The sequence below is a fragment of the Leuciscus leuciscus genome, assembly GCF_965113295.1.
Source record: "Leuciscus leuciscus genome assembly, chromosome: 17".
Classification (NCBI taxonomy): Eukaryota; Metazoa; Chordata; class Actinopteri; order Cypriniformes; family Leuciscidae; genus Leuciscus; species Leuciscus leuciscus.
Window position 1 is genome coordinate 3,755,718 of NC_138741.1, and position 27,530 is coordinate 3,783,247.

General features: G+C 35.6%; 1 protein-coding gene across 2 annotated transcripts in view; it reads left to right on the forward strand.

Moving 5' to 3' along the window:
• sntg2 (syntrophin, gamma 2) overlaps positions 1–27,530 on the forward strand; it is an 83,293-nt gene that overhangs the window by 28,791 nt on the left and 26,972 nt on the right. The window contains exons 5-12 of one of the 2 annotated variants that reach the window (XM_082143791.1): positions 578–621; positions 2,161–2,202; positions 6,729–6,816; positions 9,309–9,400; positions 18,153–18,280; positions 23,840–23,969; positions 26,848–26,886; positions 27,219–27,335. In XM_082143791.1, coding sequence (XP_081999917.1) covers positions 578–621; positions 2,161–2,202; positions 6,729–6,816; positions 9,309–9,400; positions 18,153–18,280; positions 23,840–23,969; positions 26,848–26,886; positions 27,219–27,335 — 680 coding nt within the window. The remainder of the gene's footprint in view (positions 1–577; positions 622–2,160; positions 2,203–6,728; positions 6,817–9,308; positions 9,401–18,152; positions 18,281–23,839; positions 23,970–26,847; positions 26,887–27,218; positions 27,336–27,530) is intronic. The other variant, XM_082143792.1, reaches the window with a different exon arrangement.

Consider the following 27,530-nt stretch of genomic DNA (forward strand, 5'->3'; position numbering starts at 1 on the left):
ATCTTGTAGTGTACTCTCTTCTCTTGTTGTTTTTCATTTAAAATAAATGCACGGCACAGCCTAAATGTAGTCCGTTTGATATGCGTATAATTAGCACTTGCTCACATCATAGTTTCTTCATCGCTAGTGTCTGACAGCAGCTGCTAACGTGTGATTAGAATCTGATCCTACGGTTTTTGAGAACAATATAGCTTTGTTTCGTGCCATACAGTTCAAATGTAATTTTAATCACGGCTAATTACTGTACAAGTCTTTATGCGTGTGCGTTTGCAGTTTTATTGGTTTTTATTAGCTTCCCGCTGAGATGCTTAGTGTAGAAATAGATCCACCCTTAGAGCTGCTCGATATCAGAAAGCTTATGCAGTTTCATCTTATTTGTTAGAACGCATTGAACTAAAACCCAGATTTGTGTGAAATTCGTCCGAAAGCGTTTCACGCCTTTGCTAATGCCAATGCTAGCTTGAAATGCTCATCAAACTCAAATCCTGATTGCCATGTCATCGCATAAGCACTATTAAATGAGTAATTATATCCCAATCTTTCCATTAACCTCTGACTGGACGGCCCGGGGCTTCAGCCGATCAGACTGGGATGCTGTTTATCGGAGACGCCGTGTTGCAGGTTAGTGTTTTGGGCTTTTGCACGCTCTCGTTCTTTACGCTGCTCTCGGGGTCAAGGGTGCGTGTTAGAGCGCCGTTCTCTCTGCATTTTAATGACGCTTCCCTCTGATTCATTTTCTCTAGCTTGACTGGAGGTTTAACCTTTATCTCTCTGTATGAATCAGAGGAACAGCAACAGAGACACACAGAGAGAGAGAGAGAGCAAGAAATAGAATATTAGTTCCTGTGGTGCAACTATAACAAATGGTTTTATTTCATTTTGAATGTTACAAGAATCTCTGATGCTCTTTACATACACTCACCGGACACTTTTTTAGGCTCACCCAAGGCCTAAAATAACTTTTTGCCACACCTGCCAATATCCGCTGACTTTAAAAAATGTACCGACCATAAATATATATATATTTTTTACCGGGTATGAAACCAAATGACACCAACATTTTTGATATAATATAATATCTTTTCCAGTTTCGATACCACAACTAAAACTACTAGCCTAACTAATATAAATTTAAAACATTAGACAAGTAAACAGTAATAAATTAAGAACAAATATTTAAATTACAAGCTAAACAACAAATAAATACCAGATAACAAAGGTACAAATGAAATGCTTTTCAGGTTTTTCAGGAACAGAAATGTAGTAAAGTAATCAAATGTGAAATAACACTAGATAGCCTTCCCTGTATAAATTAAACATCCTTATTAATGAATCCTTATTAAAGTTACAAAAGTTATTCAGTCAAGAGCAGTGAGGGATTATTACTGGATTATTATCAGCTGTAGGAATATTAGGCTGCTGTCCCTTTAAGAGCGAATGCACTGATCTAATATACTGATACTGACACACATGCGTTTACTTTCTCAACTGTTTATGTTCACTTAAGACATAACCGACTATGTTTATTAGGATACTCGCAATTTTTGACGTAATTCTGTGTGAATTTTTCCACTCAAGGGCAAGACGACGTGAAAGAGAGCTCAGTTTAGTATTCACACGCTGTCTTAGACGCGGCTCTCTGGGCATGCGCTTCGGATGTTTGCACACACTTAACTTTCCACACCACGCACGACTTCTTGTCAAGGCTTAAACGTTCGTGATGATGAAGCGCTAGCTCGTCAATCCGCTCATGTTTGTTCACGTTCATGCATTGTTAAAATTCATAAAAATGTTACCGGCCAACTGGCGAGTGACACCGTTTCATACACTCACCGACGCCGATTTTAACTTGCATTTGGCGCTTGGCAAGTGTTCATTTTAGGCCCTGGGTACACCTGTTCAACTGCTTCTTAATGCAAATATCTAATCAGCCAATCACAATGCATTTTAGGCATGTAGACTCCAAACATTTGAACAGTAGTGTATTGTATGAAAAATTACACAAAATATTTTGCAAAATAAAATATCAGGTTGCATTAAACTAAAGTGAATTTGGGATTAAATGTTGTTATTTTTAATGCAAATAATGTCAGAATGCAAAAATGTTTTAACATGATGTCTAAATGTGATTTGTGCTGAAATCTGCTCTTTTCTCTGCAGGTCAATGGCATTAACGTGGAGAAGTGTACGCACGAGGAAGTCGTGAGTATTCGATTGGCTCTTTCATCCGTGCTCTTGAAATGCCATTGATGCAGAATTAATGAAAAGTGCATCAGATGCCGCTGAAAGTGTTTATATCAGTATAGCGAACGCTTGGATTCTGACTGTAAGGTCTCAGCTATAACTAATTGATAGTGAGTAGATTCATCACACGCAGAAACACTCACTCACATGGGCAGGTTTGCTCTGACAGTCGGAAGTTGAAGGATGAGATTAGACTAACTAAGCTGCCATGATGAGCTTCTGTCCGAGAGAAGCTGACAGAAATCATCCTGTAGGACAGAAAAATCACACATGAGGCTCATCATCGTCTCAGTTATCCTAGAGATCAAATGGAGGCTCTTGCTTAGATGTTCCTCCTGAGAACGTCTCCAGATGAGCTCAAATGTTTCTCATCAAATTCCTCCAAGATCAAATGATCTAAACCTGCTATCCACATTCATTTTCACTCTATACTCCTTTTACAATAAGGTCTCGTTCGCTAACATGAACTAACGATGAGCGATATTTTCTTACGGTATTTATTAATCTTTGTTAATGTTGATATATAAAAATACAGCTGTTCATTGTTTGTTTATGTTAGTTCACAGTTCATTAACTAATGTTAACAGAACATTTGATTTGATGAATTTCTTAGTACATGTTGAAATTAACTAAGATTTTAATAACTGCGGAAGTATTAGTTCAGTTCTTTACATTCACAATGACATTTATGCATTTCGCAAAACTCTTTTATTCAAAAGATGAACAAAGGCAATCCGTCAGAGAGCTACCCTAGTGAAAAAAAGTATACTTTATTGTATTTGAAATATATTCCCTTTTTTCAGTAGTACATTGCAAATATACTAACAAAAATTGTACCATCTTTAAATATATAAAAATTATATTAGCATCATGCTTTTACCTATTTTCACAAAACAACTTTTAACACACTTTAAAATACTTGTACTAAATTGTACTTTAGTATATTTTCTAAAAATATATTTTAGAAAAATATATTTGAAGTGAGATTTCAGTTTATTTTTTAAAAGTATATTTATTTTCACTTTGCAAATATATTTGAGGTATATTTTAACTGTGTGCTGGAAATGATCATTGTAACAATGCATTGAAAGTATACCTTCAAAATACATTGTAGTATACAATAGTATTTTGTACAAAGTATAGCTAAGTATTATTTGTTTATTAATGTACATTTGTAATTGAAGACAAAGTGTGCAATTTGTAATAGACACGTATATTCTGCGCCGATGGCCTTGTGGGCAAGTCCTCTGACATGTAGCGCCGCTGTGCTTCAGGAGACCCGAGTTCGAGTCCCGGCTCGTGGACTCTCTCTCACACACACCTCACTTACTGTCCTATCCTAATAAAACGCCAAAAATAAATATTTTAAATACATAAATACACTTATGGTATATTGCTTGTATGTTTCGAAGACACTCGTAATGAATCTGTAATGTACTTGTAACACAAATAAAGTACACTTTAATATCACTATTCAAGCATGTAATTAGTCCCTACACAAGTATATATTAAGTATACTTGAAGTTGGTCCAATTTAGTACATAAAAGTACACTAAATACACTTAAAGTTATGCTTTACTACAATTTAATTACACCTAAAATATACTTAGTACAAAAATAGTTGTTTCTAAATAGCACACTTCACGTTAACTAATCATTAACACACTTGAAGTTTACTGATATTAGTGTGGCTGCAAGTACTTAGCATATTTTTATTTATTTTTACCAGGGTAACAATATTTGCAATATACAATGTTATTGGTAATATTTTGTAATACATTCATTATTTTTTTATATACAATGTTGATTAATGTAGTTAACTAATGAAAACTTTTTGTAAAGTGTTAACTATAGATTAATAAATACTGAAGTGTTGTTCGTTGGAAGTTCATGTTTACGTTTTCACTGCAACAAAAGCAATCTGTAATATACAATGCCTAGCTTATAATATACAATGTTAAGTATTTGTAATTCGAAACATACAATGTTAACTAATGTAGTTAACTTATGAAACCTTTTTGTACAGTTCCGCCTTGTTTTCATTTCTGTCTTTTTTTCCTTCAGAGTTATTTTAGGAGAAACGCCTGAGACAAAGTTGATGCTTCATTGAAGAATAATTACAAATCTCCTGAGTAATGAAAGAACAATACGAGTTTTCCTCTGGGGTATCATTTACACACTGGAGGTGGTAGAGCATGTTTGAGATGCGAGACCAATCTCAAGAGATGATCGTCAGAGATGAGATTAGCTGCTGTTTATGAAACTGGCCACTGTATAATCTGTGGACCAGTGGAAAAAGTATGAAACCGGACAACTTACTGAAATGTATCATGTAATTGTTTAGTTGCAGTGTTTCAAAACTGGAAAGACGTCGATAAAACAGCTTGTAAACAATATTTAACTTAACGTTACATTTACCTCAGGAAAGCCGTTCATTGTCCATAAAATCGATTGATTTACAAAAAATAGAGAGGAGCATTTTCATAAAAATATGCACTTTATACTTTTACTTCACATGTTCTTCGTTATTTCGTCTTCCACAACGAATTGAAACATAATTGTAAAGGTTGATATAAAAACTGTATGTGCAGTTTGAATGTTTATTTACAACTCAGTTCTTATTTAATTTGTTAACACTATTTCATTGAACTAAATTTATTTTGGTGCATGGTAATTATCATTGACGGATTCGACACACTCGTAATTCTACATTTTACAATCTAGTTTTAAAACAAAATTGCTTGTTTAAATGAATGTTCTGGTTTCGACCTCTAACGATTCATGTCTGTGTGTGTAAACAGGGCTTTAGACCGAAGGCGGCATCTTAAGTTTTTGGATCGCACACACACACACACACACACACACACACACACACACACACACACACACACACACACACACACACACACACACACACACACACACACACACACACACACACACACACACACACACACACACACACACACACACACACACACACACACAGGGTTTCTTGGCGAGTTCTTGGTTTCCTCTCTGTGGAAATGTTGCACAAGTGTGTCATGTTCTCATCAGAGGAAAACTCAGATATGTTAAATGAAGTAACTTTTCTTGCTGTGGTTATGATCAAATGAAGTCTATAAGTCGACATGAAATCAGAATTCCTTCAAAAGTCCTTGCATTCAGACTTCTGTTATGAAACATGCTTTGCAGCTTCACATCAATTTCTAATGGAGAAAATAAATTTCACCCTTTTTTTTTCTCGTCAGGATGTAAAATGTGTTGTATAAAAGTGATAAGATGTTATTTAGAAGACACTAAGTCCTGTAATGTGTTAGAGCAGGGTTTCCCAATTCTAATAATTCATTAAATTATACAAATGTAAAATTAACATACATAATTTAAAAATAAAAACAATCAAATAAAACAATTTTTATTTTTATTTTTTTATTTTATTTGTTCACATGCATGTCATGTGACCATTACCCGACATCAGAGAAGTGTGAACATGCAAATATTTTGTTAAATTATTGAAATTTAATCAAATTTGAGGAGGACTTTTTAGAAATACACTAAATATAAATTTTTGAAGATTAAATGAGTACGCTTTACAAGAAAATTCTATTTCAGTTTTTCAACTACAAAATTTCTTTGTAATTATATGTGAAATTTACTTGCAGTTTATACAGTAAATTAAAATGTTTTGTTAAATTATTGAATTATTAACTTAGTTTCAAGGGAACTTCAAGAACATACTGTTAAAATGATTTGTTTGAAGATTATGGGAGTACATTTTACAAGAAAAAACTCTTTCTGTCTTTCTACTTCAAAATGTCTTTGTAATTTAGAAATTTACTAGCAATTTAGAAATTAAAATTATTTCAACGCAAATGTGTTGTTAAATTGTTGAAATATTAACTTAAAATCTGAAAATACACAAACAATTTTTTAATATTAAATTAGTATATTTTACAAGAACATACTCTTTCAGTCTTTCTACTTCAAAATGTCTTTGTAATTTATAACTGACAATCGTTACAACATGCAAATGTGTTATTTATATATATAACACTTAAAATCTCAGGGGGACTATGAAAAATACACTGTATTTCGTTGCAATTGTGAGATTTAGCACAGAATTTATTTTCAGTGTATTTTTAGGTCAAAGAGGTTCTGATGCCAAAATAGTTTGGGATTCGTATGATGAAACCTGAAGATATCCGAGTCCCTGCCGGTGAACTGTTTGTCTCAGGAGCTGTTAGTCCACCTGAACCCAACACTTGATGGTCTGCCGCTCCAGCCGAGAGTCTCTCACTGAAATAATAACTCATGAGAAATCTCTAAAAGAGATTACATGCTGATTGCACACAGTTGATTTAATTCAAATGTTGAGGCTCCTCAACTCAATTAGGTGTGAAACGGTCATTGAAATGCAGTTCAGAAGTCTTTCCTCGAGCACATCTTCTCATCACGACGTCAGAAGGATAATTTCTCTCTTGCAGGTTCATCTTTTGCGAACAGCAGGGAACGAAGTCACCATCACTGTACGTTACCTCAGGGAAGCGCCGGCCTTCTTAAAACTCCCATTAGGTAGGTTTGGCCAGAACACTTCACATCTAAAACCTAGTGAGCTGCCGTACTGCGCCCTTCTTAGGAAGCATCCTAACGGAAATGCAACCTCATTAGTGAGGGATTTTGATGCTCTACATAATCGGAAATGCTGCATTTTGCATGCAAGACTCACAATTGATTCTGATAGCTAACTATAAAAATACACAAATAATGCATAAAAATAGTCTATTTAATCAGATAGCCTATTATATAGTTATGTTGTCAATAATGATTTAAATACAAGTATCTTTCATCCTCCATTTTTTCACTGAGCTTGTTGTATTGCACTCTTGGATTGTCTTCTCTGCAAAGAATACATGTGATTCTGCCTTTGTATTTGTCTTAAGGATTAATTGTTAAAGGAACAGTATGTAAGATTGTGGCCAAAACTGGTACTGCAATCACTTTCAAATTACTGTAGAGCGGTGTATCCCCTCCCCCTCCCCCCCTGACTCGAGGTTGCCAGATAGGCTGCAGGATCCAGCAGGAACGTCGGCTGTCTGACTTCAAATTCTTCTCCGTTTTCAGCCGTCTCCATCTTTCAAAGGCGTCTCCTATACAAATCATTGTTTTATTTCTGACTTTGTCACGATGTATTTCGGATTCATAACGAGGTCTTTTAGGTTTCGTAACGTCAGACATTTTTTATCCGACACGTTTGTAGCTGCAGCTGTGGTAACTAGAGCAGAGCTGGCAACCCGGATGCCGAAACACTACTGACTTCGTGATTGGTAGATAGGTAGAGGGCGGAGCATCAGGCCAAAACACAACATGACAACATCAACATCAGTTGAGGGCTGCAACTTCACTTTTAAATGACAATATCCTGGCCGGACTACTGTTGTCAGTGATAGAAGTATTTGAAATGAACATGATTTCTTAATGTCTAGTGACATATCAGGGCCATTTTATGATTAATTGAAATACATTTCTTACATACAGCTCCTTTAACGTTGCTTATGCAATTTAGTTTCTATGCATTTTGGGTGTTGTTGATGAAGAATCGCCATGAATCTTGCCAGAAAATGCCGCTAATGTAACTGGTTTGTAAAAGGCTTCTGTGACCAAACAACTGTTCCCATCATTCTCTGAGAATGACAATATAGGCAAATACAGCATCACTTACCAGTGTGATTTTAGTATTATTTATATACTATTATACTTTTTATTAATATTTTGAATTAGATTTTAGTTTTCAATGTAATTTTTTTTATTATTATTTTTTTTTATAACGTTTTCATAATATTGTGCTTTTGTCATTATTATTCGTTTTCGGCCTTTTTAAAAATATTTCTATATAGCTTTCATTTATTTTTAATTTCACTTTCAGTTTTTAGTAATTTTAGTACTTTGACTAAGTATTCATCTAATATTTGTATATTTCTATGTCATTTTATTTCAGTTCAGCTTTATTTCAATCAATAAAACAAGAAAAAAATTGTTATAAAAATTTTTTTTATTGTAAAAAAGATTTTATTTCTTAATGTTAAAAAGATTTTAAATTCCATGTTTTTTAAAATTTTATTTCAGCTTTATTTCAAATATTTCTTTAAAGATTTTAAGCGTTAAAGATTTTTTTTTAATTATTAAAATCATTGATTTTTTCGTGTTAAAACGATTTAAGATTTTTTTTTGGGGGGGGGGGGGTTCATCTATACATGTAAGAAAAATCTAAACAATATATATAATATGTTTAACAATCTTTTTGACAATTTAGAAAAATCATATTTTTTTCTTTTAATTGTCAAAATAAATATATTACTATTATTTAAAGTTTTTTTTAGGATTTTTAAATATACATATCAGCCTTCAGCTTTATTTCAACTATCATTTTCTTAATATTGTAATAGTTAAAGATTTTTTAAAGACTTTTACTTAAAAAAAATATATATGTTTAATGGTTTTAGTTTTATTTGAGAATAGCAACACTGTCAGTTACACACTTGATGCACAACCTTTGCACTATTGCTCTTGGCAATACCAGTTCTGGAAAGCATCCTTCGCTTGTCGTGAAGTGACAAAGAAAATATGAATTTGTCCAAGACATCCAATTATTGCAGACTAAAATGGCTTTAAAGCACATCACATTGCAACTAGTGAGTAGGAGTTTGAGAGTCAGAAGTGAAGGCAGGTGAATCTCTCGGGACTGAACTGAAGATATACTGTATCTGTGCTTCAACAGAAAGAGCTTTCAGAGAAGCGTCTCTGCATGAAATGCACTTTTTGCGCTCTGCATTTTCCAGTGATGCCCGTGTCAGAACTCCTGCGTCTTGTGCATTTCACACTCACCTTAGCCATAATCTCCTGTGACTTTAGTGTCCATGGCATCGTGACAACCTAGAAAGCGGCTTGCCAAGCTAATGCACGTCATATCTCTGGGATTTAGAAGTGCAGCGCCACCAGAGTCGATTTGCACACAGTATGAGCTCTGCTTTATATAGAATATATACTAATCTGCCCTGTTTCCTCAGGTTCACCCGGACCGTCCAGCGGTCAGAGTAGCAGAGCGTCCTCGCCGCTTTTCGACAGTGGTTTGCATTTAAATGGGAACTCGAGCAACACGGTAAGTCACCTTTTGTATCATCGCGAGCATCACTTCTGTTAAGAAGCTTATTCATAATCCTCGAAAGTGAGACGGGTGACAGAATCAGGCTGGAAATGCCTTTCTTAGATAGAGAGCTGGAACTGACTCCATGCACTCCAGCATCACTATTATTTTTGCTCATAATTAGGTTTAGTGATTTGAACAAACCCCTGTACACTACAAAAAAAAAAAAAGAAGAAAAAAATTATTAGAAAAAGAAGAAAAAGCTACAATGAGTTGTTCAAAGTCTTTCTTTTTAGTAAACTCTGTGTCCACAAACAATGTTCTCAATGCTGGAGTTCATGTGCAGAGCCCCTGGTGAGACTTCCAGCAAAGTTTCATGTTGTGTCGAGCCTTCTTAGTGTTTTAAAAAGAGCGCTTTTTTGATGCTATCATAGTCGTGCCCCAAGCACTCCCATTCACAAGGCAATTTGACCGAAAACTAAAATACGGTCAAACTTAAAAGTGGCGTTTCCATCCTAATTATGCTTTTAAACGAAAGTTTGCCTCAGGTAGATTCATAAAAAAACACTAGGTTGCATTTTGGCGAGAGTTACCCTTTAAAACATGATACATTTACTTGAGAAGTGAAATATGATAAGATGTTAAGTTTTGTTTTATGAAAAATATATCAAAATTAAATGAGTTTATGCTTAAAACGAGAAAATTCTGCCAGTGGGGTAAAACATTTTTTCTTTTACTTGTTCTCCTTTTAGAATTAAGTTTATTTTTCTGACCCCATTGGCAGCAATTTGTTCTTGTTTCAAGCTTAGAGGGATAGTTCACCCAAAAATGAAAATCCTACAATAATTTACTCACACACAAGCCATCTTATGTGTGTATGACTTTCTCTTTTCAGCCAAACACAATCGGAGTTATGTTAAAAAATATCCTGGCTCTTCCAAGCTTTACAATGGGAATGAATGGAGCCTGAGATTTTGAAGCCCCAAAAAGCACATCCATCCATCATAAAAGTAATCCATACGACTCCAGGGGTTAATAAAGGCCTTCTGAAGCGAAGCAATGCGTTTGTGTAAGAAAAATATCCATATTTATAACTTTATAAACTATAATCACTGGTCTCCGGTAACGGCCGTATGCAAGTCTAGTTCCGGCGGAAGAGTGAACTAGAGGTCGACTGATTGATCGGTTTCTCCTATTAATCGGCACCAATAACGGATTGCTCAATAACCGGCCTCTAGATATATTTTATGTATAAAAACACCTTATTTTCCTGATATTCTCCATTGTTGCAGCTCCTCTCTTCCCAGTCTATCAGTAACGCTCTGTTTAATTCCTGTCTCTATGAAGCCCCTCCTTCTGAAAAGCACACTGCGCTCTGATTGGTCGGCTGGAGCAGTGTGTTGTGATTGGTCGAGCGCTTCGAGTGTGTTTGGGAAATGTCCCGCCCCTTACCATAACCACCAGTTTAACACACTACTAACTAACTCAACCAGGCCCCGCCCCTTTATTCTGCGTATGAATTATTTAAATGAGGAATATTGTGACGTGTTTGTTCCCGGAAGAAACTCAAGACTACAATGGAGGCGTTTCAGGAGTTCAGAAACACTGACACTGATATAGCGAAGAACTGGAGCTTGTTCATGATCAAACAGCAACATTACACACTAAAGAAAGAGGAACATGTGAAAGCATAAGACCCCTTTAAAATACAAACAAGTGTAAATATCAACATAATCATATGTCTGAATGTTTGAAGTCTATCAGGTAAAACATGAGCTTATTGATGCAATTCAATCAATCTGCTATTTTATTCCATCTGTCACTCCTGGTCAGAGGCTTCTGTTGTTCTTTAGTTTATACATAGTTACGTTTCAACTAAGTTTAATGGTGCAACACAAACATACAGTATTTACTAGTGTGTAAGTTGTAACTTATTGCCCCTTTAAACCAAACCAAGTCTAGTGCATCAGGCCCTAAAATATCATTTGTAGGAGACTAGGAGTCTTTTACTAGTGCTAGTTCCCATCCAGAACACTATTGTCCTAAAATGAAGCCTCAAGTGCACCGACAGCCCATTCAAGCAGCATATAGAGGTCATGTTTCTCCTTCTGACCTTCAAAGATCATTGTCAAGTAAAGCTAATACAGTGCGGCAGCCACTGGACCTGTCGGAGTGAGAATATCTGAAAGAACACGCTGCGTCTCATTAAGTCACAGGTCACTTTCTTATTCAAACCAGAGAGCAAAGGTAAGGCAGACGTCTCACTCGATCTGCTCACACACTACAGGAACTCTCTGAGATTCACATGCATCACATTAATGTGACAGTAAGACTCATGTCAGCAGGTGAAGCTTCAGACCTCTGCAAGTGAAGCTCTGAGATCTGCATACAGCCTCTGAAAATCCATTCACGCCTCAGCGCAATGTGAGCGAGGGCTGAAGATGTGAAATTCAATCTCTGAGTGCTGACAAATCAAGATTTCGGTGTTGGATGCGACCGAAAGGCAGTCTATAAATAGAACAGAGCTCAGAAATGTTGCTGATTATAGTCATTAAATAGACTTTTGCTGCTACCGTGAAGCTGTAGAGCAGGAGTTCTCCATTCTGGCCTGTGAGGTCAAACCTAATCAATCAAGATAATCAAAGTCTTTAGGGTAACTAGAAAGTTACAGCAGGAGAGTTTGATCAAGGTTGGAGCTAAACCCTGGAGCTGATCCCCTGCTAGAATGAGATGGGTGTTTGCCAGGATGTTGCTATGGGGTTGCTATAGGATGTTCTGGGTGGTTGCCAGGATGTTGCTATGGGGTTGCTATAGGATGTTCTGGGTGGTTGCCAGGATGTTGCTATGGGGTTGCTATAGGATGTTCTGGGTGGTTGCCAGGATGTTGCTATGTGGTTGCTATAGGATGTTCTGGGTGGTTGCCAGGATGTTGCTATGGGATTGCAGTGGAATGTTCTGGGTGGTTGCCAGGACGTTGCGATGGGGTTGCTATAGGATGTTCTGGGTGGTTGCCAGGATGTTGCTATAGGATGTTCTGGGTGTTTGCCAGGATGTTGCTATGGGGTTGCAATGGGATGTTCTGTGTGGTAGCCAGGACGTTGCTATGGGATTGCAGTGGAATGTTCTGGGTGGTTGCCAGGACGTTGCTATGGGGTTGCAATGGGATGTTCTGGCTGGTTGCCAGGATGTTGCTATGGGGTTGCAATGGAAATTCCTGGGTGTTTGCCAGGGCGTTGCTATAGGGTGTTCACCAGGACGTTGCTATTGGTTTGCTATAGGATGTTCTGGGTGTTTGCCAGGACGTTTCTTTGGGGTTTCTAGGGTGTTGAGGGTGTTTGCCAAAGTGTTGAAATGGGGTGTTCTAGGTGTTTGCCAGGACATTGCTATGGGGTTGCTAGTGTATTCTGGGTGTTTGCCAGGGCATTGCTATGGGGTTGCTATAGGGTGCTCTGGGTGACTGCCATGGCATTGTTATGGGGTTGCTAGGGTGTTTGCTAGGACATTGCTATGGGGTTACTATTGGGTGTTCTGGGTGTTTGCCAGGACGTTGCTATGGGGTGTTCTGGGTGTTTTCCAGAGTGTTGTCATGGGGTTGCTAGGGGGTTTGCCAGGACATAGCTATGGGGTTACTATTGGGTGTTCTGGGTGTGTGCCAGGATGTTGCTATGGGGTTGCTAGGGTATTCTGTGTGTTTGCCAGGACGTTGCTATGGGGTGTTCTGGGTGTTTTCCAGAGTGTTGTTATGGGGTTGCTAGGGTGTTCTGAGTGTTTGCTAGCACGTTGTTATGGGGTTGCTATGGTGTGTTCTTGGTGTTTGCCAGGATGTTTCTAAGGGGTTGCTAGTGTGTTCTGTGTGGTTTCTTACTGTCTCAAGTGAAAAGACTCTCTGATATTCTTATGGCTTTTGTTCCTCCTTGAGTTTAAGATTAGAAGATGTTTCTACCACATTTTAAACAAACCTTTGTCGCTACGCATGAGAAATAGTTATGGTGATGTTTGCTTTAACATAAAACATGTGACACAGCGGTCACCATGGTGTGTTCAGACCAGCTCATTTATCAGTTCTGTGTAAATGAGAGTGCGTTCCAGGAGCAGAAGAGTTTGTTTTAATGAAGTTGTCCTAGAGGCATCCTCTTCCGACAAAAACATGGGAAGAATGCAGGAGGCCTTTTTTCCTGGAAATATACTTCATTATTAAACATTGAATGGCAGCCAGTGTATCCAATTACCGTAAACAGATGAATTATTTTCTTCCATTGACTCTCTCTCTCTCTCTGTCTTTGCCAGGCATGGAAATGTGCAGAAACACACGCAGGGCTCTCCTGACTGCTGAGTCGACAATATTTGTGCTTTTTCCCTGTGTTCTTCAAATTAGTTTTTTTCTTCTAATCCTCTTGTAGTGGTTGAGCTGGTTGCCTGCAGGTGATTATAATTCTCTGAGCTCGTCGTCTCCTCCAGGCTGCTGTGACATTGAGCTGATTGACAGTGTTTCGCTTTCATCGGCCGACCGGGCTGCTGCTTTAGCATTTTTTCATTTACATGCCTGCAAATAATTAGTGTAGCAGCTATTTTTGCCACTGAAATTTTTTTTAAAGGTAAATATAATACTTTATGCAAAAAAAAAAAAAAAAATGTAATACTAGTAGTTTTGGTTTTACCAACTCTACTTGAATGTTTACATACTCCACATATTTGTGCTGCGAAAACGGTCGAACTACTTGTTTTGATAAGGTATTTATGTAATTAAAGTGCCCCTATTATGCTATTTTAAAGTTTCCTAATGTTGTTTTGGTGTCTCCTACAACAGGTTTACATCCATCAAAGGTCAAAAAACTGTTTAATTTCCTCATTATATACATTTGCACATCACCACATTTTCAATGATTCGCAAACGACTCGTCATATCTCTAAATCCCGCCTTTCCGCGAGGTACTCTGCTCTGATTGGCCTGACAGCTCAGTCTGTTGTGATTGGTTTACCGCGTACAGCGCATCGAAAATAAAAATGCCCATTGCCATTACAACGTCAGACTGTCCTGAGGCTTCCTACACCGCAAACTAAACACAGTAACAAACAATGACGTCGATTTTACCATATCAATGCGAGCGCGAGTCCGATGATGAAACACTGGAAGAACTAGTTATTGAACCGAACCTCCATCACAAGGACGGTTCGAGCAGGACTCAGTGTTTCTCAGTGATACGCTACTCAGTTTGAGGTACATTATGAGATGTTGCAACTGTAATTCCTCACCATCAGCATTAACAAGTGCATGTCCATCAACAAACCGATTATTTTACTTGTACTCATTTTACAGAGTATTTTTCGAATATATTGCGGTGAACACGTGAGAACTGTATCAATAACAGTGCATGTATGCAATGTATACATTAGCCGAGCTCTAGCGTGAATGACTGATGTGAATGACTGGTGTAACATAAACATAAAACAAATCTTGCTCCATGATTAATCTGTCCTCAAAGTAGTGAGAACGACAGACGATCTGCATTAATAGACAGTTTTAGATAATCGTGGCCCACAAACTGATTAGCAGAAGTATTTCAGTAAGACAGTAATTACGTGAGTTAGCCAGTTAGCAGGAGACCTTCACAATATGAAACTCAAAACTAAGTATTTTGAACACCATCTTTCAAGAGCAAGCGGTTTGTGAATCATGCATTGAACTCTGAGATTTTAGAAGCTGTCGTCTGTCAGTAAAATAAAGGGAACAAAGCAAATGTTTAGGATTATACTGCTGTGATATTGTGGTAAAGATGAATTTTAACCACTGATTCTTCACATTCTTCACATTCTTCACATGCTCGACCATATGCAGAGGTTCAAGTTTTCCCCTGGTGTCTGCGTGCAATAAGTGGGCGGGAATATGCTAACGTTTCGTCTTGACGTCACAACGAAACGGCTTATGACTCGTTTGAAATACAATTAATTTCATTGACTCAGAGTCGACTCTTACTTTTGAAAAACAATAACTTTATACACGGTGCACTTTCAGATTTAAAACTTTGCAGGATGTTTTCATTCACGTGTGTTACACACTACATGAAAGGTCATTTTCAAAAATCCATAATATGGGCCCTTTAATGGTGGATTTGTGTGCAAATATTGGATCTGTGCTTTAAGCCTTGCTTAAGCCTAATAGACCTGTCTCTAGTTATTATATTCATATTGTTAAAACAACATTAACAAGAACAAAAAGAAAAACCGCTTAAAGAAGCCTTAAAAGTGGTTAGCTGGATACTTCAGTCTGTCTATACAGGTAAACCAGCTGAAACCAGTTAAGACCAGTAAACGACCTTAGACTATTTACCTTTCACCCAGGTACTCAGTTTACTTCTTTATCTATCTATCTATCTATCTATCTATCTATCTATCTATCTATCTATCTATCTATCTATCTATCTATCTATCTAGTCTCCATCCATCCATCCATCCATCCATCCATCCATCCATCCATCCATCCATCCATCCATCCATCCATCCATCCATCCATCCATCCATCCATCCATCCATCCATCCATCTATCTATCTGATATGACAATAGTATGTATGAACTATTTGGGCCTGTTTTTATCTGGGAAATAGTGTATTTTGTCTGTTGTTGTATCTGGAGGTTTATGAAGAGCTGGTGTTTGGCTCCTCGTGAGAGACAGTGTAGCTCTCCAGCGTGTCAGTCTCATCCATCCTGACACGCCTGCAATATTTCATTCAGTGTCGTCTAGTGCAGCACAACATGAAAGTCAAATCAAGTTTAATTACCCAACCTCGGCCTGAATAAACAGCAGAGTGGAGAGTATGACTGGAGAAAGAGCTTCACATGTAATTGATGATGGCTTGAGAATTCAGCCACAAGTGAAAGAATCCAGTCAGAGATAATTATGCTTACAGTAAAAGTGTCTTGTACAGGAAAAATAACTCTGAAAATGTCAGTAGTGCTTGCATGTGCAATTTAAATTTAAGTTAGTTTTAGTAATTTTATTGTGTGTTTTGGTAATTTTTATTAATATTTAAAGGTTTGCATATGTTATTGATTGTATGCATTTTTATTGTTCTGGCAGGTTGATCGTTTTTTTTTTTTTATTTTTTTTTTTAACTGTCTAAAGTGAAAAGAAACTTCTACTGTAGGATACGTGAAAGGGTTTTAAAAACACTTCAAGTTGCATTTTCCCCTCTTCAAGTTTTTATATAAACCTTAAATATGTTGCTTCTAGAAGCAAGGTCAGGAACACCTCAAAAAATCTATATCCTCATCTTAAGCGCACTGCGCCTGTACTGATATGTTTTGCAGAAAAATATTATGATTTTGATTTGATACTAGGAGATTTATAAGCTTACCGACCTCACCGATTATTTGCATCCGAGAGATTCACGCATGTCATGCATAATATTATGTTAATGCCGATATGACTTATGGGATTTTGCTGTTGAAGTGAGTCACGTACAAATGTGACGCACATTTTGAAGACTATAAACTGTGGACTTGACAAGCTTAATCTGTATGGGTTCCCAGCACCGTTTGCAGCATTAGGAATCTGACTTTAGTGTTTACAGTGCCTGAAACGTTCTTCTGCTTTAGACTTTCATCGTCTTTCTGCCAACTTCAATGCAAAAATAAATAAATAAAAAATCTTAGTAGTTTTGTCTTGTTTTCCTAATTAAGATACATTTACTTAACAAGCAAAATGACAGTTTCTAAGTCTTGTTTTATAAAAAATGTATGCTTAAAACAAAAACAAACATCTTCCAGTGGAATCAGAAAAATAAACTTGTTTTCCCATTGAATTGAGCACAACAGTCGGGTTCTGGAAGTCATCTCCATAGGGAAATAGATTTGTAACGATAAATTATGAACCTTTAAAGACAGACTGTGGGTTACGAGGTTGTTAATCGATGGTACTTGCTTCTGTTAGCCTGCATTATTTCAACTTAGATTTAAAATAATAGTGCTTAACAACAGACTGTGATGAAAAACTACATTTCCCATGATGCTGTTCAGAAAATTCACCAATCAGAGTCGAAACAAGCAACAAGTTTTCTTTAGCTCCGCCCACTCCCATGGATCAATGTGATACTTTTTATTAAATTAATAGTTTTATATTTTTTATCATCATTTTGTAATTGTATTATGCTGTTCGCAATGCATCATGGGATTGTAGTTCTTTCCCTCACTAAAACCATTAGGTACACAGTCTTATATCTTTGTATTTTTGTCCGATTTTCAAACACTTTTTTTTTTTGCCTCAAATCAAAGTTTGTAATTTTGTGATTTTCCTCATAGCTGGTTGGTTTGGTTCATGACTAACGCTTTAATAAAGACTTTTTTTGAAATCCCTATGGGAGAAATAAACGAAAAAAACAAAACAAAAGTCTACTATTATACCCCATTGGCAGATTTTTTTCTTGTTTTAAGCATAAACACTTTCATTTGATACATTTTTTTTAAGTCATTTTGATTCTTAAGAAAATATATCTTGCTTTAAGAACATTTAGATATTTGTACTGGAAAACAAGACAAAAATACTGAGTAAGAAAATGAAAATATCCTGTATTTCTGCGAGGCGACTGTAATCCTCATTCATTTGTAAAATACTGCAGGATACCGTTGAGCCAGAGTTATTATCGGTGTAGTCGGACTCTTGGTTGTTATGAGGCCGCTGGCATCGTGATCAAAGTGCAGCGGATGATGGCACTAAAACGAGATGTTTCTGCTCTGCCCTCTCACTCTCTCCCTCTCATTTATTCCATCTAGGCCCCGTCGTCGCCCTCCTCACCTTCGGCTAATGAACCAAAGTATGAGAAACGCTGGCTGGATGCCGTCTCCCTCCCTCTCTTCATGGCTCGAATCTCTCGACGCAAAGCTGGAACCGATAAATTAAGGTACGGTAATCCGCTGCGCCGCCGCACGAGCTGTAGGGTTTGACACGCGCCCGCTCCCAATGTTGGTTTTGCAAGCATTTTTCATTTAGGTGAGAGGATGTTAAATCCAATATCTATGCAGCGGCATGCCGTGTCTGGAAAGGTCAGCGATGCAGGACCAGCGAGAGGAGCGCAGGTCGCAGAGAAGAAGAAGTGGCTCTGACTTTACTCGGCTCAGCTGCCATTGAAAGCGGAATGATAGCGGATCACATAGAGAAAAGACATCTATAAATAACCAGTTTAAAACTCTCAAAGGTTGTGATTGCAAGCAGGTGGAAAGCAGAGAGATTCGTTTCTCATCCTTTAATTAGGCAGAATGCATAATCTGTGCATTTGCTTCGGGAGTTTTATTTCCGACAACTTTGATTTTAACCCTATAAATCCTGCTGTATGATGTTTGATGCACAAAATTCTCACGCCTGAAAATGATCAACATGATCAAAACTTGTTGAACACAATCTGCCACATGCATTCAGTCGCCTGATTCATGTCGACATATTATTAGCAGATTAGGGCTGCACAATATATCGAAATTATCTAAATATCGCAAATGTATATATCGCGATATGCATATCACAACGGCTTGCAATAACTGGGGTCATGAACAAAAGACAAAGAGAAAATCACTCGCTGCTCTCGGCTGAATAACTTTTGTAGCTTTAATAAGAATCAGTATTTAATTCATACAGTGAAAACTAAGCAGTGTTTTATTTTTACAATTATTATTCAGTTTCTGTTGTTAAATAACCCTAATGTAGGATAACCTGAACCCCTGAACCCCGAGGTTTACACTGATGTTAAAATAACACTTCTTATACCACAGTAACACTGATGTTCACTGTCGGAAACTGTAGGGATGTTTTCTTGTCACAAAAATAATGTGAAACACGAATGTAGGCTATAGATAATTTAAGTTTATTTTACACACTTTAAGCATTATCGTATCGCATATCGAATATCGCATTTTTTAATGGGTTATCGCATATCGCATTTTTCTTCAATATTGTGCAGCCCTATAGCAGATAAAGAGTGATGACTGATATTTAAATGCATTTTATGTCACTGGTCTGTTATACCGTTATCAAGATCTCATTGATTTACATTACAAGCATCAGAATTTCATCTTTCTTTTTCGTCATATAAATATCAGCATCAGCACCAAAATACATATTTTTGCTCAGTTTGAGTCTCCCTTCATATTCTTACTATATCATACTAAAAGAGCCATAAAAGCCTGATGTATCAAATATGATGCTCAACAAAAAACACATGCAATTTATTTTAATTCTATTTAAAGTTTCAATAAACTGTTCAAATTTTTTTTTTAAATAGATTTTTCTGACTCTCATTTCAGGCTTTCCAGGGTTAAATATGTTTTGCCTTTATTGATTTGTTTTTCTGTACGTCAACTTTACTATGAAGTAGAACTTTTCACAGAGAATGACTCCTCGATTGATTTAAAGGATTTTTGAGCGAGTGCATGCATTTTTAAACATTTGCAGCATCTAAAGGTGCATTATGATGGTTCATATTTTTATCCAGTTTTATTATTTGAACACTGTACGTTTTGACAGTTTTGACTTCAACTATGCATCAACTTACTCCCATTAGAGTATTAGTAGACTGTTAGGTTCGGGCTAGTAGAATAAGTTGACATGTAGTTACTTATAGTCAGTATAATGTCTATTGAGGAGCATCAAAATAAAGTGTTAGATATTAAAGGATTAGTTCACTTCAGAATTAAAATTTCCTGATAATTTACTCTCCCCCACGCCATCCAAGATATTCATGTCTTTCTTTCTTCAGTGGACATGAAATAAAGGTGTTTGAGGAAAACATTCCAGGATTTTTCTCCATATAATGGATCCAGCCGAGGAATAAGAGTCTTATCTAGACAAACCATCAGTCATTTTATAACAAAAGAAACATTTATATACTTTTTAACCACAAATGCTCGTCTTGCACTAGCTGTGATGCGCCACTCATTATGTAATCATGTTGAAAGGTCAAGCGTGATGTAGGGGGAAGAACCAACCCAGTGTTTACAAAGCCAACGTGCAAAGACTAAGTCAAACGCCATTTAAAAAAAAAAAAAAAAAAAAAAAAAAGGAATAACGATGTTGAACGATTTTGAAGTTGGAGGAGAAAGGTTTTTCGCCTTACCCTACATTTTTTAACCTGAACACACGTGACCTTTCAACGTGATTACGTAATGCATGAAGAAGTGGACGTGCAAGACGAGCATTTGTGGTTAAAAAGTATATAAATGTTTATTTTTATTTATAAAATGACTGATGGTTTGTCTAGATAAGACTCTTATTCCCCGGCTGGGATTGTGTCCAGACTTTGAAGCTGCACTGAAACTCACATTTGGACCTTCAAACCGTTGGATCCCATTGAAGTCACTATATGGAGATTATTTTCCTCAAAAAACTAAATTTCTTTTCGACTGAAGTAAGAAAGACATGAACATCTTGAATGACGTTGGGGTGAGTAAATAGTCAGGACATTTTAATTCTGAAGTGAACTAATCCTTCAACCCTCTGGGGTCGGCAAACGCGCCGGCGCGTTTTGCGAGATGGTCCTCACCGCAGAACATGAAATCCAGGGGGAGGAGTTGGATCCAGATCCAACTCCTCCCACCTTACATATACCTAAACCTACCCATCTCCACCCCCTGATCCCTAAACCCACCCCTAAACCTACCAATCTCCACCCCTTAGATCTGGATCCAACTCCGCCCCCTGGATCTCGTGTACTGCAGTGAGGTGCTACTGCGTTTTGCTGGATTTTCTTCTCATAGTAGCACAATAGACTTAAATTACTCCGTCATTTATGGTCATACAGAAAAAAGAAATATGAAAAAAGAATCTGTGAGATGTCTACTTTGTATGTGTCCACTTACAATCAAAACAAAACATTGTGCTTTTGTAAAATAAAGAAAATAAACAGGGTGTGCGTTCTGCCTCTCCGTCGCGGTGAGCTTTTGTTTTTCTTGAGCACGTCTATAAACTGAAACAAAACTCAGCGAATACTTGTCACACATTTATAAGCAATATATCTTTATAAACATTTAAGTGTGTACTTTTAAATGATCGGATTTAAAACGAAAACAAATATTCTCTGTTTAAGTAATTTGTATAAAACCAACAAGATGTCCAGTTTCTCAAACGCTTGCTCATTAGTTTGAATCTGTATGCAGACTGTATACTAATACTCTAATGAATGCTAGTTGAGTTGCACAGATAGTAGAATGTCTAAAGTGGAGCATCAAAATAAAGCGTTACCTAAGTTTCACCTGGGATTTCACATCCCAGTACAATTCCCACAGAGCATCCTTCTTTCTGAATGTAAGAAAGATGCTTTCAGATTTCACAACACTGTTTTTGCGACAGTCTCCTGTGAGACGATGAAGGCCCGAAGCGTCTGTGCAACATCTCGTCCCTTTCCTTACGCTATTCTTCTCGTCTTCGTTATAACCGTCTCTCCTCGTATGCCGATGCCGCTCCGCAGACTAATAGATTTTTTATTGTGTTCTGTCACTCACACGGGCGGCTTCTCTGTTTCAAAGCACTCGGCTACAGTCTGCTGGTAGTTCAAGCAGAACATCACATTCTCCAGGCAATTTCTGTCTGAAAAAGGCCAAGCGATGAATGATCTCACACATGGTTGGCATTAATTGAAATCACACCATTTATTGAATTGCTTTATTGGAAAAAGTTCGAAGCTGCTAAAGATGCGTTCAGTCTTTTAAGAGCAATGCTTCTGTTTAGTAATAGAGCTTCAGTCTTGCTCTCACTTGACATCATGATTTAATGCATTATAAATGTTTATCTTCAGGATTTGTGTCCTTCATAAGCAATGCATTAAATCTACATGCTAAAGGCCACATTGGAAATGATTGCTCAGAAATATGTTTTGATCCGACAGTCACTCTCTGTTGAACTCAACTGACAGATATCATTAAAAAGTCAAAGTGTAATTCATCTCCGAACACACTCCTGATATTAAATGTCAAAGCCGTCCCATTATATACAATTGATGGTGGAGTGAGCGTGACAAACGTCTTTCAACAAATGCATTTCATTCCTCGGAATTTGTATTGATAGCTTTTGACATTTAAAACAAACGGAAATAACCAGATCACATAATCTGAACTGACGGCTGTGTTTGAGCCGAGACGTTAGATATACAAAGACTGTGCATTTGCATTACTATGAATGTTAGAAATGTGCAATATGCAGAATAAGCCCCGCCTTCTAAATAAAAGAGCCAATCACTGATTGGTAAAGTCATTGCATCACTGCAGCAAATAAAGTTTTATTTATAATCTATTGATATTGCTGTGGGATTTGTAGACAGTCTGGTCTCATGGCATGAATATTTAGTTTATTTAGTTATTATTTTTTACTTATTGGAGCTCACATATGGAATTGTAAATCATCTGTGACTGAAATGCATGATTCAATCCTCTACAAATTCTGATAATACTTGTCGATTTAGTGTCTGTACTTGCAGTGTGCAGTATATCTCTGATGTCTTATTCATTTCTTCATAAATATTATAATAAACCTCTGTAGCCTTGAAGATTTGATCGGGAAATGTTTCGTTCTTGCATCATGAACTACAGAGTTTATTTTACAGTAACAATGGCTCTGTTCAGAATATGTCCTCGAGGACTGATTATATGTACTCTAGTTTGTGAAAGCTTGTGAAATGATATATAATAAATTGTTCAACCAGAAGTATGCTTGTCACGTAACCTACCTGTGGCAGAATCGATGATTAACTATTATTATTATTATTAGTAGTAGTAGTAGTAGTAGTAGTACTACTTCTATTTTTTATGTATTATTTTTTAATGCATTATTATTATTATTATATTATTATTAATATTATTATTATTTGTAGTAATAATTATTTTTTTATTAATTTATTATTTGTATTTAATGTATTTATTTATTATGTACTTAATTATTTTATATATTTTATATTTATTATATATAACAATTTAATAATAATTTATTAGTATTGTTGTTGTTGTTATTATTAGTAAATGTTTATTACTTTTATTTTTTATTTAATTTATTATACATTATATATTTATTATTTCTTTTATTAGTTGTATTATATATATTCGTTATGTTAATTATGTTATTAATTTAGTAATATTTATTATTAGTAGTTATAGTACTTATTTTTTTATTCATTTATTTTAATGTATTATCATTGTTATATTATTATTTTTAGTAGTTGTAGTAGCAACACTATTTATTTATTTTTTATAGTTTTATTATTTTATATATTCATTATATTAATTAATTTAATAATAATGTATTATTATTATTATTATTATTATTATTAATAATTTACAAAACTAAATACACTAATAATAATGTTGTAAAATTCTGTAAAAAAAAAATGGTTTGATTTCAGTCCTAGTACGGTATGCCAGAGTTGTACTTTTTTCAGCAAATTGAATATATCATATTCTTTTTTATCCTCCTCCTTTTCTTCCAGATCGAACAGTTTTGAAGTCATTGCCTTAGATGGAGTTTGCACGCACGTTCTTCAATTTTGCACGGCGGGAGAAAGCACAGACTGGCTTCAAGCAATATCAACCAACATCAACGATCTGACGCAGGAGAGCGTAAGTAACATGTGTTAGTGAAACTATGAGACGTCAGGTGTGTGAGAGCTGGATACACCTCGACTGTAGAGGACAACATGTGCACTGATGAGAGACATCAGGTGTGTGAGAGCTGGATACACCTGGACAACAGAGATGTGCACTGATGAGAAGTCTATCAAGCCTAATGCTCATTCTTCATGCACTGACTGAGATTCTGCTGCACATGCACTGGACTTTATGCCAGAAAAGTGAAGCAGAAGACCGTCATGACAGCTCTCGGGTTGAAATATGAATATGTAACTGGAACTTTGCTGTGTTCAGACTTTCTGCATCTTATGCAAAACATTTGCAAGAGAATGCATAAGCATTGAGAGATATTTTTTCTTCTTGTCTTAAGATGATATACAGTCCACCATATCTATACATATATTACTCTTTATTGGTGAATTTGACAAAATCATGCCTGGGTTGTGTTTCACCTCAAGATCAAAAGAGAACATTTAGAAATGATATTTTGAAATAAGCATCTGATGTAGTCAAGCCTGTTTTGGTGAAAGTTTTCTGTACACTACAGTTTAGCTTTATGAACCTTATCAAAGAGCAAACTTTTTTTTTGTTTCTATTTATTATTTATTTCTCTCTGTTTTTTGCCTTGTTTTTGAGTCATCTCAAGTCAAACTGAGTGAAAACAATCCTGTCTTGAAGCAATTATTTTGTTATTAGTAAATATCAATGTATGCTTAAAATTATACACTTCACAGATGCACTTTACAGTAAAAAAAAACACAATTATTATTAGTAGTAGTTTGTTTATTATTAACATGATTTTATTTATTCATTTATTTAGCATTACAGTATTATTAATTAGGAAAGGATTACATTTGCTTCATTGCCTTCAAAATAATAAAACAATACAGAAAGTATTTCATGTTTTTTTTTTAAAGGCATAATTTTCTTAATGCATACTATTCATTTATTTAATGATTTATTTACTTTCATTTTGTTATTGTTTGGACAATAAAGCCATTATTTAAGCTAATGTCATTATGCAAATAATACATTATATAACTTTAAATATTATTTTTTATTATTTATATAAAATAAATCATTTATATATTATTTATATTTAATTCATATTAAAAAATATATATAAATATATACCCATGGTTTATAATATAATGTAACATAATCTAATAGAATAGATTAGTTTTTGAGCTGTTAATTACATTTAATTAAATATGAACTGATAAAATAATAAATGTTGTAGTAGTAGTATTAAACTGATATAATATATGATATTCTATATTCTATTCTATTCTATTATATTATATTATATTATATTATATTATATTCTATTCTATTCTATTCTATTATATTATATTATATTATATTATACTAATATAAATATTTAGTTAGTTATTTAGCCGGATATTTTTAGATATTTTTTTGTGAGATTTCACGACACTCCAGAAACTTTTACTAATAATGACTCCAATAAAGGTCTATTGAGTTTCTCCAGATTCATGCTTTCTTGGACGAAATTCATAAGTCATAATTCATAAGTCATAATGCTGCTCCCAGAACCACCCTCTTGCCTAACGATCTCATTTCCTGTGCGTCGTGTTAATTAGTGCGCTGATGATCCAGTGGGCTTCTGTCACACAGCTGCCTGTTTTACGTCACCTAATGATGGAGACAGAGACTGATTGCTAAACGTTCAATTAACAGCTGATTGTGTGTGTGAGAGGGAAGCGGAACTGTTATTGTGGTGACCTATAACCTATAAATAGAGCGAGTGACACATGCTTGAGCAGCGAGGATGATGGGAGATGAGAGTTGTTTGACACATTCTGACCCGCGAGCGGATTATTGGCTGATAAGTCGACTTTGGCAGATTCACGGCTAGCCAATAGACCGTCAATCACAGCTGACTTATTTAGAGAGATAGCAGCGTCCAGAGCTGAGCGCTGTCTGTGCACTTCATGTTTGATCTTACAATACGTTCTTATTATGTAGGTGTTATATATGCAGAATATATGTTTTAATGCATTATAGGCCCGTGCTTGCTTTAAGAATGTCGATTAATACGAATACTTGCCTATTCATGGTTTACCTTTAACAAGTGTAATGCATGTTCATAAGAAGTCATTTAGTCATAAGAACATGCATTAAAATGATTTATGAATGTTTTTTACTGCATTATATATACTTTTGTACTGAATATATGTGTTACCACAAGGTTATATCAGTCGGTATATATAAATTATGTATAATACAAATATATATCATTTAAATTGTGTGTATATATATATATATATATATATATATATATATATATATATATATATATATATATATATATATATATAATTATTATTTTTATTTTTTAAGTTAATTATTAAATGATCAATAGCTAGTAATTTCATTATACTTGTTGTAATTTAGTAATAAATATTAAATAATTAAAAATATAATCCATGATAATATAGAACTGAATATCATATTATATCAGTTAAAAAATAATATTAAAAATAATATTAAAAAACTTAGGAACCACTACAGCTCACCTACTATTATATTATATTATATTATATTATATTATATTATATTATATTATATTATATTATATTATATTATATTATATTATATTATATTATAGTTGAGCTAAGTAATATTACTGAGTAATATTGCTGTGTCAGGCTATTCACATATGATATTTAAACATAGAATAATAATATTAGTAGTATTTATGTATATTTTTATTTTATTTTACAGTAATTCACTAAAGAATAAAAAGCTGGTAATTTCATCATAGTTGTATGCATATTAAATAATAATAAACATACAGAGTGGAAAAATACGATCATTGATTTTGTAATGTTTTCATTTGTTTCAGATGAAGACGGCCAATAAATACGGTTCTCCTGATGATCAGGTAGGTCATTTGTACAATGACATATTCCTCTAAATCCTAGGATAGAAAGTAATTATCCTTATTGTACCAGTTCTTTTACAGCCTCAGAATATGTCATATTCACGACAATAACACATCTCACTGCGATCGTGTAACGACCTCTGGCTCTTTGTTGCATTTTGATTAGTAATTCATAAGCAGCAGAGAGTAATTCAGTCATATTTACTCAGGAGAAATCCAATACTGGCAGAGGAACCCCTGCCGATGTGTGCTGAACACACACACACACACACACACACACACACACAGACGCTGGGATCCGTGTGTTGAGTGGGATTGGTTTTCTCCTGCAGATTGTCCACATGGGTTGGGTGTGTGAGCAGGTCCAGGCCAGCGAGTCCGAGTCCACACACAGCTGCAGGTTTCTGGCGCTGAGAGGATCTTCTCTTCTCATCTTCAGGAGTCCTCCTGTAAGTGTCAAACACTGCCAGTATTCAGTCCCGCAGAGACGCTCGGGGTCTTCACTCGTGGACGTGAGACAGTCAGGGCTTTCTGGACACTCACACCATTGTTTGGACAAACAGTTCAGCCACAAAACCAAGCCATTAGTGAAGCTATACTGTAAGGTTGCTGTGTCAGGCTATTATTAAACTAATAATATAGTA